The sequence below is a fragment of the Colobus angolensis genome, unplaced genomic scaffold (genome assembly GCF_000951035.1).
Source record: "Colobus angolensis palliatus isolate OR3802 unplaced genomic scaffold, Cang.pa_1.0 Scaffold12, whole genome shotgun sequence".
Lineage (NCBI taxonomy): Eukaryota > Metazoa > Chordata > Mammalia > Primates > Cercopithecidae > Colobus > Colobus angolensis.
The window spans coordinates 6,851,361-6,866,100 of NW_012113141.1; the positions used below are offsets into that span (position 1 = coordinate 6,851,361).

Sequence of the window (14,740 nt, forward strand, 5' to 3'; positions counted from 1 at the left end):
AAAAAAAAAAAAAAAAAGGCACAAATGTCATTTCATCTGAGAAAATAATAATTTTTTATAAGTGCAGTAAATATATAAAGTAAAATTTTAAAAAATGAGGCTATGAATATTTTAAAAATTGTTTATTAATAATAAAGGATGCTAAATTTAAATAGTGTTGATATACAATAGGATTAATCTACATAGGCTTTTCATATAATTTTTATATAAGCAAAATGAAAATCAAAAGATAAATGTCTAACTTCCCATAAATTTGTATTCTCCATTGACCTTCTCAAGTAGTAAAATCTGTTAGTATTATCTTCATTAGGGCAGAGTGGCCTATTTCACTAACGCAAGCTTCTCTCACAGCATGAGGAAAGTGAATTTTCTGTTCTTTATACCACCTCTTTTAGGTGACAAAGAGAGCTCTTTCTTACCATTTTTGAGGGATTGACAACTAACTGGGGAACTTCTAAGAAATCAACATTGAACATCAAGTAAGACCCGACAAAAAGAGAGAGGCTTGCCTCACCTCACTTCGAGTGACCACGATCCTGACCAGGGTGGAGTCATCTGTGCCAGCACCTTTCATAGCATAGTAGAGCCTCTCAGCAAAGAAGGCAGGGCGGTTCAGGGCACATTGCACTGCAAGTTAGAGATGGTTGAGACATGGAATCATGATCTGACAAGAAGTGTAACCCTCCAGCTTCATTTATCACTTCTAGCCTGCCTTTGATTATTTTCTCTGTAATCATCTCAGAAACATGAGGTGAGTTAAGGATGTTCAGATGTTCTCCTCCTTCATTTTTTTTGAGAAGGTTCTCACTCTGTCGCCCAGCCTAGAGCGCAGTGGTGCAATCATGGCTCACTGCAGCCTCCCAGACTCAGGTGATCTTCCCACCTCAGCCTTCTGAGTAGCTGGGTGTGAGCCACTGCCCCTGGCCCGACATTCCACTGTTAATACCAGTGTGTTACTAATACTGCCCTTAGTCCTAATATCCATGAGAATGAAACTTTCACTTTGTTAGACATCTGTGTATCAGACCACCAGAAACTGGTTTAATTTCAAAAAGGAAATGAGTCTCACTGGGCTGAGTACCGGAAATACCTGTTTTGAGGACTCAAACTGCTTCATGGTGATGCTGTGAGTTCCTCAGGGCTTTCCCTTTCTCTTTAAAGGAAGTGCTACAACTATCAGGTATTCTTGCACAGTTCTCAAGAAAGGCCTACAGATGAAGGCCAAATAATCCCCAAACAGCCGTGTTTGATCAAAGCACTACCACTCATAGGAAATTGCATGTAAAAACACAGGATTGTTTCTGGGGGCTTGTCCAATAAAGAAAACACAGAACAAAAAACAAACCCCAAAGGATTAGGAGGTCACCTACTGCCTAAGCAGATTCTACTTGGACTATATTATCAACATTTAAAGGGAACAACTATTCAAAGCTCCCACTCATTTAAAAACAAAATAAAGCAAAGCACAAAAATCTTACAGATGGTCTTCAAACCACTTTCCACATATCCGGAAAACTCACGGCTCACACTGCTTAACAAATCTCGATTAGCCATCTGCAAACAAAATTAAAGGGTTAAATTTTTTTTAATCTTAAAACAGAAGCCAAATCTTCAGAAGAAAAGCTCATACTCTGGAATAAGCCTCCATGGTAGCTCTCAGCTGAGGAAAGCTTCTTGTGGCAAGGATCATGTTAAAGCAAGATTCATCGGTCCCTAGTCTCCCCTCACCAGCTTGATAGAGACGCTGAGCATCTTCCTGAGCCATTTGGTGGTTTACACTCTGGTTCTCATCACGATTTCCCTGCAAAAGAGAAAGGCAGGAATTGGAAGAAATAAATAAAAGTTCCACTAAAACACTTTTTTACACTCTAGTTCACTTTTGGATTTAAAGAGACAATTTATTTTATTTCATTTTTTTGTTTTTGTTTTTTGAGATAGGGTCTTGCTCATCACTCAGGCTGGAGTGCAGTGGCACAATCACGGCTCAGTGCAGTATCGACCTCCTATGATCCTTCCACCTCAGCCTCCCGGGCAGCTGGAACTACAGGCACAAACGACCATGCCTGGCTAATTTTTTTATTTTTTGTAGAGGCAGGGTGTCTCACTATGTTGCCCAGGTGCTGTTCTCTAACTCCTGGGCTTAAGTGATCCTCCCGCCTTAGCCTTCTAAAGTGCTGGGATTATAGATGTAAGCCAATGGGCCTGGCCTAAAGAGATAATTTACTAAAGATTAATCCATAATGTCTGTCATGCATATCCTTCATTTCTATGCATGGAAATATAACTAGTAATTTATTATACTGTCAACTGGATTTTATAATATAAGATCATGGTTTAATGAGGTTATGTTAAAAATGAGGGCTTTTGGGAGCTAAATTAAACTCAAATGTTTAAACAAAAATATCTCTACTAGGAAATATAAACTACCACTCAAATGAAGAAACAGTCCTCTTAGCTGGAATTTAAGATCAATATGCCCTGTACTGAGTTCTACTTTGTATTCATTCACGCGACTAAGAGATATTAAGCACTTTCTTTGTGTCAGGCACTATGTTAGGTGGTAGGGACACAGGAGAGACAGGGTCTCTGCTCTCAAGAAATTTAACTCTAGGGCAGGTGGGAGGGAGGATATAATATGGAGGCTTCATAAACTTTCTTTCCTTCATCTGAGTATATTTTTTTAAGAGACACGATTTCACTATGTTGCCCAGGCTGGGGTGCAATGGCTATTTGCAGGCATGATCATAGCCTCAAACTCCTGGGGTTCAAGTGATCCTCCTCCCTCAGCCTCCAGAGTAGCTGGGAATATAAGCTCACACCACCACACTCAGCCATCTAATTATAATCTTAATATATAGGTATTTACTATAAATACATGCATAAAAATGACACATGAGCTTTACAGAAGAAGCTACAAATAACTCACTTTCTGCTAGACTGTGCCTATTTGTATACCAAACTCTTCCCTGGAATAGGAGAAAAGGAAGGAGGAAGGAAGAGTTTAAGCTTAGATGGGCAGTTGGTTTCTCTCAAAAACAGAAAGACAAACCCAAACAAGAAAAGGTTGCCTTTTAGAGTCTCAGGGAGCATCTTAGGAACAAGATGGAAAGACGCTCCTTGCAGCTGAAGAACTGTCTTCTGAGCACCTGGCACAAGGAATATGTAGAGGCACATTCTACATGGGCGACTGAATATAACACAGGAAAAAGTACTCACGAAAAATTTCCCCGATTATTGCCTTTGGATTCACACACACTTTCCTAGGAAGTTACTCCTCTACTCATGCCCTGGAAAAGGTAGGGCTGGGCCTTGAACTCTGCATAAAGAGAGACTCAGCACCTCATGTAAAATCTTAATACTCATTTTTTAGTATTGTCTGTTTTCCTTCCTGTTTCTTTTAAATCCTAGCCTACTTCCCTTCTCTGTTACTCTGATGTAGGTAAATTCAATTTCCTTCAACCCATTTACTTTGCTTTCTCATTTCCATGTCCACTCACTGTTACACACTATCCTTTCCACACCTACCTCCCTTTTTATTTTTTTAGATGGAGTTTTGCTCTTGTTACCCAGGCTGGAGTGCAATGGCAGAATCTCAGCTCACTGCAACCTTCACCTCCCGGGTTCAAGCGATTCTTCTGCCTCAGCCTCCCAGGTAGCTGGGATTACAGGTGCGTGCCGCCACTCCTGGCTAACTTTTTGTATTTAGTAGAGATGGAGTTTCACCATATGGGTCAGGCTGGTCTCAAACTCCTGACCTCAGGTGATCCACCCGCCTCAGCCTCCCAAAGTGCTGGGATTACAGGCGTGAGCCACCGAGCCTGGCCCCTCCCTTGGCTCTTAAGAGCCCCTCCTCTCCTTTAGATCCCTCCAGATGGTCCAATCTTGTGCACTAGCACAACAGTCAGTAACTCTTGATATTGAATCAGCATGCTAGTCATTTACATAATCTCTTTCAAGTACACCTTCATCTCATTCTAAGTGTGCTTTTCTTTTTTCTTTTTTGAGGGCAGGATCTCACTCTATTGTCCAGACTGGAATGCAGTGGTGCGATCACAGTTCACTGCAGCCTCAATCTCCTGGGCTCAAGTGATCCTCCCACTCAGCTTCCTGAATAGCTGGCACTACAGGCACATACCACCATGCCTAGCTAATTTTTTAAAATATTTTTTGTAGGCTGGGTGCAGTGGCTCAAGCCTGTAATCCCAGCACTTTGGGAGGCCGAGACGGGTGGATCACAAGGTCAGGAGATCGAGACCATACTGGCTAACACGGTGAAACCCTGTCTCTACTAAAAAATACAAAAAACTAGCCGGGCGAGGTGGCGGGCGCGTGTAGCTCCAGCTACTCAGGAGGCTGAGGCAGGAGAATGGCGTAAACCCAGGAGGCGGAGCTTGCAGTGAGCTGAGATCTGGCCACTGCACCCCAGCCTGGGCGACAGAGCCAGACTCCATCTCAAAAAAAAAAAAAATATTTTTTGTAGAGATGGTTTCTTGCTATGGTGCCCAAGCTGGCCTCGAACTCCTGGCCTCAAGCAATTCTCCTGCCTTGGCCTCCAAAAGTGCTGGAATTACAGGCGTGAGGCACCATGTCTGGCCCTAAGTGTGTTTCTGATGCCATTCCAAATACGTTGGAGTATTTTCTGTCAATTCTCCAGCACATCTGGGGAATCAAAATAAGGAAGGTGCTAATCACAGTTATTACTGGGAACCCTAAAACATTTTTCTGCATTTTTGGGTCTCCTCACAGAGTCCTCACTTCCTGTAGCACCTCTATGGCAGTCCTAAACATCTTCACTTGATGGTACGGCATAATGGGGCAGGATAGTGATAAGCTCAAATGTATACTTTCATCCCATCCCAGCCACAGAGCCTTGTATTGGTTTCTGATTCCATACAACCTTACAGGTTAAATCTCTAATTCCTTACAAAAGCCAGATTTACAGGAATAAATCTCAATAGTAACTACAAAGAAATCTGTACACTGGCTTCTGTGTTGTCCCTCTGAAAGATGGCAATATTGTAAGGTTGCTAAATATTAAAAGGAGTAAACAATGCTCACTGGCAAAAGACTTTTAAAGTATGTTTCCTCTATCAACGCACAAGTATTCATACTGTACTCACCTGGCACATGGACACAAGTAAACGCTCAAAATGTCCTGATGTATCTGACCTAATGTCCTTTTCAAGGTCTCGTCCAAATTCTGACTGATAACATCTGACAATTTCTCGGATTTCCTGATTTGTTCTTGTGCACAAAATCTCAATCAATACACGTTCCTGAGTTCCTGCTCCCTACATGAAATGAAGGGAGGATTATACAAATAAAAATGAAATTTCTGCAAGTAATTAAATCTTACTGCTTCATCAAATATTACTTTGTTCTCTAGAACTAAAAACTATATATTCAGATGGATGACGGGAAATAAAGAATTGCTTTAATTACCACTGTAAATTCAGAACTGCCATAATTTGTACGGTCTTACATATGAAACAGGACAAAATACTCACAACAAATGACATATAGTACCTGCATTGCTTTCCGTAAGCTCCAGGCATCGTAATACGTAGGAGGCATGAAGAGGGCCAGAATCAGCTCTTCCATATTTCCACTTAACTCTGATTTGAGATCTTTGATTAAATCCTATTTAATTACAAATACAAGCTAAGTATATGTGTTCTCCAAATTTTGTCACTTGAGTGTAATGTGTGTACAAGCAGATCTATTTTATTCATTCTATCAATAAACATTTAATACATTCTTATTCCACTCTACAAGGTACAAAAACAAGGGATATATGAAAAAAAGAATTATTCAAACTAACAAAATGATAAACAGATATTTGCTTAGTAAAAGAAACTGTTCTTGGTTCTATGAAGAAGTAGAAACCATTATCATCTTGTTCTTATCTGTTTTTTTTGTTGTTATTTTTTTGAGACAGAGCCTCGCTCTGTCACCCAGGCTGGAATGCAGTGGTGTGATCTCGGCTCACTGCAACCTCTGCCTCCTGGGTTCAAGCGATTCTCCTGCCTCAGCCCCCTGAGTAGCTGGGACTACAGGCGCATCCCACCACGCCCGGCTAATTTTTGTATTTTTAGTGGAGATGGGGTTTCACCACGTTGGCCAGGCTAGTCTTGAACGCCTGACCCCAATTGATCCACCCGCCTTGGCCTCCCGAAGTGCTGGAATTACATGCATGAGCCACTGTGCCCAGCCGATCTTGTTCTTATTTGGAAAGATACACATCTAAAATAATAATAATAATAATAAAGTAACCTGTACTCTAGCACTGGGTAAGTAGCATAGGAATAAGTAACAGAGAAAGTTGAAACAGAAAAAGGTCAAAGTCAGCTAGAGAGCTCAGAGAAGAATGTAAAAATTAGCACGCAAAGAGGAAGGAGAAAGGTATTTCAGGTAAGAAGGAATACCACCAAGGAACACAGAAGGGGTTCCCAGCCTTGACTCTTCATTACATTCATCTGTGGTGCTTTAAAACAAACAAACAAACAAAAACACTGACGTCCAGGACTAAGACTCAGAGACTGTGTATTTTTAAGTTTTAAAATTACGATGTTCAGTTAAGGTTGAGAATCACGCGTATAGAGGCAAGAATGAGCAAAGCTTGTTCAATGGAACAATAAGACAACTGGTTTTGTTACAGAGGAAGGTTTTCATAATAGATTAGTTAAAACAAAGTTGTAACTAAATCTTGGATTATTACATCGAATGCCAAGCTAAAGAATGTGGACTTGATTCTGTTTGCTGGGAGGAACCACTGGAAACTTTTCATGCAAGAAAATGGCACTGATGTAGCAACAATATTCAGAATGGATGATGGTGACAAAGAAGCTATAGATGAAAACATTTAGGCTACTGGAATATTTAGTTAAGAGGTAATAAAGTCTTGGACTTGAGTGGTAACAGTGGAAATGAGAAGAAACAAAGTAGACAAAAGAAACATTTTAAAGGGCCACTTTATAGATTAGATCAATAAAAACTAATAAATAACCAATTGCTAGGACAAAGCATACAGAATACTCTCTGACTGATAAAGAAAAACATGGAATCAAAGATGACTCTATAGCAGGCTAGAACAGTATTTTACTAATTAGGAAGTTAAGAAGTGGCTAGTGGTACGGAAATCAGATTGTTAGTTTTAACTCTAAAGCAATATATAAGAAAACTCGAGATAGCATTGTACAGACTAGATAAAAAAATCATAACATGGCAAATATCTTTGTGAGAAAAGTGAGTCTGATGTTGAAGCTTAAGGAGATCTAGGGTTTGTGTTGCATAAACAGTTACTGGGCTGGGCAGACAGGGAAAGGCAGAATAGAATAAGCAAGGTGGGACTAATCAATGGACCACTATGCCATTCTGAGAAACATAAAATAGATGCAGAGAACATTAGGACATTTTTAGGATTCCTATCTAAATGACAAAGCAGGTCGGGAGTGGTGGTACAGGCCTGTAATCCCAGTACTTTGGGAGGCCAAGGCGGGCAGATCACATGAGGCCAGGAGTTTGAGACCACACTTGCCAACACGGCGAAATCCTGTCTCTGCTAAAAGTACAAAAATTAGCTGGGCATGGTGGCAGACACCTGTAATTCCAGCTACTCGAGAGGCTGAGGCACGAAAATTGCTTTTGCCTGGGAAGTGGAGGCTGCAGTGACCGGAGATCGTGCCATTGCACTCCAGCCTTTTGAGACTCTGTCTCAAAAAAAGTAAAAAAAAAATAATAATAAATAAATCAATAATGCAAAGCAGTGTGCTACCCATGTTTTCCCATTATATCTGAAGAATAGTGGCATTTTTTAGCCATAGAATCTTGTTGGATTTAGAAACTGATAATCCATTCAACAAATATTAAGTGGCTACTTGCCATTACACACTTGGTACTGTAATACAAAGATGACTATGACCATGGTTTGTCCTATGGGAGCTCAGTTTTTGGGGGTGGGCCATGAGATTAGTAATAACAGAGGTTTTACAAAGTGCTGTGGGACTACAGTATTAAGAAGAAGCTAAATTCTGTCCAGACTAATGAAAGAAACTTCACAGAGTAGCTGATATTTAAGCCAAATCTTAAAGAAGTTGGCCATGAAAACAAGAAAAGGTATTCAAGGCCAGGAGAATGGCATGTACACAACACAGAAGCATAAAAGATCATGGTGTGTACACAGAATGGCAAACATTTCCATATAATTTTTTTGATATAGGGTCTTGTTCTGTGACGTAGGCTACAGTGCAGTAACACAATCACAGCTCACTACAGCCTGACTTCCTGGGCTCAAGCGCAATCTTTCCACCTCAGCCTCCCAAGTAGCTGGAACTACAGACATATGCCATCACACCCAGCTAATATAATTTGGTGTCATTGTTGTTGGAAATGAAGTCTCCCTATGTTGCCCAGGCTGGTCTCGAACAGCTAGCCTCAAGAAATTCTCCTGCCTTGGTCTCCCAAAGTGCTGGGATTACAGGCATAAGCCACCACGCTCAGCCCATATAATTTTAATATAGGACATGTTTAGAGAAAGGGAGAGAAGCACAAGACCAAGAATAAACAAGGGCTATGTAATAAGCCTTGAATCCCACTGTAACAAGCAGAAGATTGAGAACCATCCTCTTGATCATGATTGTAGTCGTGATCTACTTTCTACTGAATATCTATCACATGTGTGACTGGAGTAAGGTATGATTATGAGATCAAGGACTACTCTAGAATGAAAAAGCCTTTTAAGAGAAATAGGCAGGGCACAAAGTGCTGAAAACCCAGCACTTTGGAAGCCTAGGCAGGCAGATCACTTGAGGTCAGGAATTTGAGAGCAGCCTGGCCAACATGGTGAAACTCCGTCTCTACTAAAAATACAAAAATTAGCCAGGCATGGTGGCGTGCACCTGTAGTCCCAGCTACTCAGGAGGCTGACGCAGGAGAATTGCTTGAACTTGGGAAGCAAAGATTGCAGTGAGCTGAGATCGCACCATTGCACTCCAGCCTGGACACTGCAGTGAGACTTCATCTCAAAAAAAACCAGAGAAATATATAGGGAATACAGTACTCTTAAGGTCTCTGAAATCTAGTTGTCCCTTTTTTGCACCCCAGGTACTAATCAAAATATAGTATCCAATCTGACATGAATGCAGAGTCTACTGGCCACTGCTGGTGCTCACTCCAGGAAAGAAAAACATACCTTGCCATAAGAGGTCTTAAATGCTGCTTTAATTTTTTGCCTCTGATCATTGGAACGGTTGGCCACCACGTCCACAATTGCCTGTTCGTCTGTCCCTGGAAGAACCACACATGTTTAAATAAGGACAAAGAATGTGCTAGGTGCTGCTTGAGGTCATCTCCTTTTTTTTTTTGAGACAGAGTTTGTCACCCAGACTGGAGCGCAATGGTGTGATCTAGGCTGACTGCAATCTCCAACTCCCAGGTTCAAGCAATTCTCCTACCTCAGCTTCCCGTAAAGCTAGGATTACAGGCATGCACCACCACACCCAGCTATTTTATTTTTTATTTTTAGTACAGATGGAGTTTCACCAGGTTGGCCAGACTGGTCTTGAACTCAGGTGATCCACCCACCTCAGCCTCCTAAAGTGCTGGGACTATTGGTGTGAGCCACCACACCCAGCCTGAGGTCATCTCTGAGAATGCTTACAAGGAACTAGACATCAGATTAAATTCAGGTACGTGCACCCAGGCTGACACATAAACTTGGTTTATGAGATAAGGTTTATTTTTACTTTAGAATTGATCACTTTAACTTATTAACAAAGACAAAAATTTGTTTTCTTTTTTTTTTTGGAGACGGAGTCTCGCTCTGTCGCCCGGACTGGAGTGCTGTGGCCGGATCTCAGCTCACTGCAAGCTCCGCCTCCCGGGTTTACGCCATTCTCCTGCCTCAGCCTCCCGAGTAGCTGGGACTACAGGCGCCGCCACCTCACCCGGCTAGTTTTTTGTATTTTTCGTAGAGACGGGGTTTCACCGTGTTAGCTAGGATGGTCTCGATCTCCTGACCTCGTGATCCGCCCGTCTCGGCCTCCCAAAGTGCTGGGATTACAGGCTTGAGCCACCGCGCCCGGCCCCCAGACATCAATCTTAAGTAAGAAAGCCAGTGTTTGGGTTTTAGGGCAAGGATATGAGCATTTTATTACCAGGGCTCATTCTGGAACAGACAGGAAAGACCTATCCCCCTTCAGGACAGATTTTTCTCCTGCCAACAGATAGCCAGACACCAAACTTCCAGGAGACAAGATGGCCAAACTTGTGAAATTAAAGTCACAATCTTCTTATGGTTTCCTTTTTGGTAGAATAGGAAGAAAAAAGGAGATTGATCCCTGAATAGTGTGAGATGAGCAACAATGTTTGATTTAAAAACAGAAGAATATAAAATGGCTTTAGTGAAGTAGAACAGGAGTGCCCAGTGAGATTTCAAACCAGCAATATAATTTTAGTAATATCTCTTAATTTCCTATATGGACCCTGATTATTACACATGAAATAAGTCTATATGAAAATAAAAAATTGCCATTTAGTAAATACTATGGTAGTAACTGTTTCAGGCAAGAATCACCAATGGGTGCTAAAATTAGGTGGCAAAAGTATAAAGAAACAGGGTATTTGCATAGCTTATAACATTACAGCAGAGAAACTTTTTTTTTTTAGCAGAGAAACTTTGCAGGCACCAACTTAAATGATCAAAATTAACTATCACCAGTAATGGAATAAGTCAACAATAAATGTCTCCTGATATGATGCACTGGGGGCACAAAATCATTTCTGTGGTACTCTTGCCAAAAAGGCATGACCTGGATTTAACCATGAGAAAATATCAGACAAACCCAAATTAAGAAATATTTTACAAAATAACTGACAGTGTTCTTCAAAAGCATGAAGGGCATGAACAACAAAGACTGAGGAACTATTTCAGATTAAAGGACACTTAAGAGACATGACAATAAATACAACACTGCATTCTGGATTTGATCCTGAACCAGAAAAAGGACATCATTGAGACAACTGGTGAAACTGAAATAAAGTCCTTAGGTTGGGTAACAGTACTATTATCAATGTTATTTGCTGATTTTGATCATTGTATTGTGCTTATGTAGGAAGTTAACATTTGGAGAATGTGAGTACAGGGTATATACAAATTATTTGTACTATTTGCAAGCCTAAAATTATGTCAAAATTAAAAGATAAAACAATTTAAAATATAAAGCTATGAAATAACTCAATAGTTTTCCCCTACTTTTTATTTTTTACAGATAGGGTCTCACTCTGTTGTTCAGGTTGGAGTGCAGTGGCACAAACATAGCTCACAGTAACCTTGAATTCCTGAGCTCAAGCAATCCTCCTGTCTCAGGCGCCTGAGTAGCTAGCACTACATGCGTGTGCCCAGCTAATTTCTTACTTTTGTAGAGATGGGGGTCTTGCTATGTTGCCCAGGCTGGTATCGAATTCCTGGCCTCAAGTGATCCCCCTGCCTTGGCCTCCCAAAGTGCTGGAATTACAGGTGTGTGCCCAGCCCAGAACAATTCAAGAAGTTTCTTTGGGTATTCAAGTCAGGGCTTAAGAGGAATGGGATGAAGATGATGCTCCACTACTTTTTAAAAATATTTTAATTGTAACAACACATTTCTTGTATGTCTGAATGTTGACCTAAAATAAAGATTACTGTTGTAAAATAAGTGTTTTCACCACAGAAAACATACACACACACACACACACACACAATTAATTCAGTATCTCCAAAATATTATCATTTAAACATGCAATCAATACCATTTCAAAATAAAAGGTGATTCAACTGCTTTTTAGACAACTGAAACTGTATTTAAAGTTATACAGATTGAATACAGCAGTACGCCAGCACTTGTAGGGGCAAACAACTGAGGAGACGAGAACAAGCCCCATCTTTCAGCAGCTTTTCAAGATAACACTTTTATGGGTCAATAGCTCCTCCCACTCACATATATTTTTACTCCAACATTTTCTTCTACCAGTAAGCCTTAGCATCCATCCTCTACTAGTTTCCAAGCTAGGGCTGTAAGCAGAGAACTAACAAATATACCTATAGTGGTTTTAATAGAAAGCTAAAATTATTCTGCTTGTAGCAAATATTCAAGTATAAAGAATTTTTATGAGCCTTCATGTCTCAAGAAATTAAGTTTCCTTTGATGTAACCACTGTCACTAAAATCCTAAACAGGACAGAAGCCATTGTTTCTAACACACTGGACTAGATAAACTAACGCTCACTGTGTATCGTTTGATGATTCTCATTTTCGGTGATTCTCTTCTGTAAAAAAAAAAAAAAAATATATATACACACACACACACACACACATATTGATTTCATATTTCATCTGTGGGGGAAAATTTTTTTGATGTATTCTCTGTTGAAAGTCTAAGTTTGAAGTAAATTTTCAAGAATACTGTCATCTTCCAGGCATTAAACTGAATTCAAACAAAAGAAATCAGGATCTGGGCTGGGTGCAGTGGCTCATGCCTGTAATCCCAGCACTTAGGGAGGTCGAGGCAGGTGGATCACAAAGTCAAGAGATTGAGACCACCCTGGCCAACATGGTGAAACCCCGTCTCTACTAAAAATACAAAAATTAGCTGGGCGTGGTGGTGCACACCTGTAGTCCCAGCTACTCAGGAGGCTGAGGCAGGAGAATCACTTGAACCCGGGAGGCGGAGGTTGCAGTGACTCGAGATCGTGCCGCTGCACTCCAGCCTGGCAACAGACCAAGACTCTGTCTCAAAAAAAATAATAATAATAAAAGAGAAATCAGGATCTGTGTTCTTGAGGTTAAAACTCTAGGGGAGAGTTCTCAGCACAATCCGCTACCAGAAGTTCCAACATTTGCCATTCTTTTTTAATGCCCATTTGATTCCAACCTTCTTGCTGAAAAACCATCATAGAGCTGGGTACAGTGGCTCACACTTGCAACTCCAGCCATTTTGGGAGGCTGAGGCAGGAGGATCGCTTGAACCCAGGAGTTCAAGACCAGCCTGGGCAACACAGCAAAACCTTCATCTCTACCAAAAATGAAAAAATTAGGTGGGCATACTGGTGCACAACTGTAGTCCCAGTTACTCAGGAGGCTGAAGCAGGAGGATCACTTGAGCCCAGCATTTCGAGGCTGCAGTGAGCTTTGATCATGTCACTGTACTCTAGCCTGACCTGAGCAGCAGAGGCCCTGTCTCAAAAATGAACAAACAAATGAAACAACAACAATCAACAACAAGACTATCACAGAATTAGAGAACTGGATCAATCAGGAGGGATAAACTGGCCCAACTTCCCATCTAAGACAAAAAGTTTTTTACACCTTCCTTGATACACACAGACACATCCATACTCACATCAACCAAAATCTGCCTGTGGACTTTCAGTGACAAGAAGCTCACCCTTCACAGGGTAGCCTATTTCACTTCCATCTTAAAGTTCTTCCAAAATCTAACACTCTGCATTCTGTTAACTTCTACCTACTGGTTTTAGTTCCAGCTTAAGGTGGTAATTGTTACATAAAATAAGTTGCATACGAGACTAACGAGGAAAAGAGAGAAGAATCAAACAGATGCAATAAAAAATGATAAAGGGGATATCACCACCAATCCCACAGAGATACAAACTACCATCAGAGAATACTATAAACACCTCTATGCAAATAAACTAGAAAATCTAGAAGAAATGGATAAATTCCTAGACACATACACCCTCCCAAGGCTATACCAGGAAGAAGCTGAATCCCTGAATAGACCAATAGCAGGCTCTGAAATTCAGGTAATAATTAAGAGCCTACTAACCAAAAAAAGTCCTGGACCAGATGGATTCACAGCCAAATTCTAACAGAGGTACAAAGAGGAGCTGGTATCATTCCTTCTGAAACTATTCCAGTCAATAGAAAAAGAGGGAATCCTCCCTAACTCATTTTATGAGGCCAGCATCATCTTGATACCAAAGCCTTGCAGACACACAACTAAAAAAGAGAATTTTAGACCAATATCCCTGATGAACATTGATGCAAAAATCCTCAATAAAATACTGGCAAACCGAATCCAGCAGCACATCAAAAGCTTATCCACCACGATCAAGTGGGCTTCATCCCTGGGATGCAAGGCTGGTTCAACATATGTAAATCAATAAACGTAATCCATCATATAAACAGAACCAAAGACAAAAACCACATGATTATCTCAATAGATGCAAAAAAGGCCTTCGACAAAATTCAACAGCCCTTCATGCTAAAAACTCTCAATAAATTAGGTATTGATGGGACATATCTCAAAATAATAAGAGCTATTTACGACAAACCCACAGTCAATATCATACTGAATGGGCAAAAACTGGAAGCATTCCCTTTGAAAACTGGCACAAGACAGGGACGCCCTCTCTTACCACTCCTATTCAACATAGTGTTGGAAGTTCTGGCCAGGGCAATCAGGCAGGAGATAAGAATAAAGGGTATTCAATTAGGAAAAGAGGAAGTCAAATTGTCCCTGTTTGCAGATGATATGATTGTATCTTTAGAATACCCCATCGTCTCAGCCCAAAATCTCAAGCTGATAAGCAACTTCAGCAAAAGTCTCAGGATACAAAATCCATGTGCAAAAATCACAAGCATTCCTATCCACCAATAACAGACAAACAGAGAGCCAAATCATGAGTGAACTCCCATTCACAATTGCTTCAAAGAGAATAAAATACCTAGGAATCCAACTTATAAGGG

The 14,740-nt window shown here is 40.7% G+C and overlaps 1 protein-coding gene across 1 annotated transcript in view; it reads right to left on the reverse strand.

The window, feature by feature from the left end:
* ANXA7 (annexin A7) overlaps window positions 1-14,740 on the reverse strand; it is a 39,485-nt gene that overhangs the window by 4,039 nt on the left and 20,706 nt on the right. Inside the window, 6 exon segments of the mRNA XM_011928059.1 lie at window positions 515-627; window positions 1,479-1,554; window positions 1,631-1,801; window positions 5,121-5,291; window positions 5,527-5,640; window positions 9,191-9,333. Coding sequence (XP_011783449.1) covers window positions 515-627; window positions 1,479-1,554; window positions 1,631-1,801; window positions 5,121-5,291; window positions 5,527-5,640; window positions 9,191-9,333 — 788 coding nt within the window.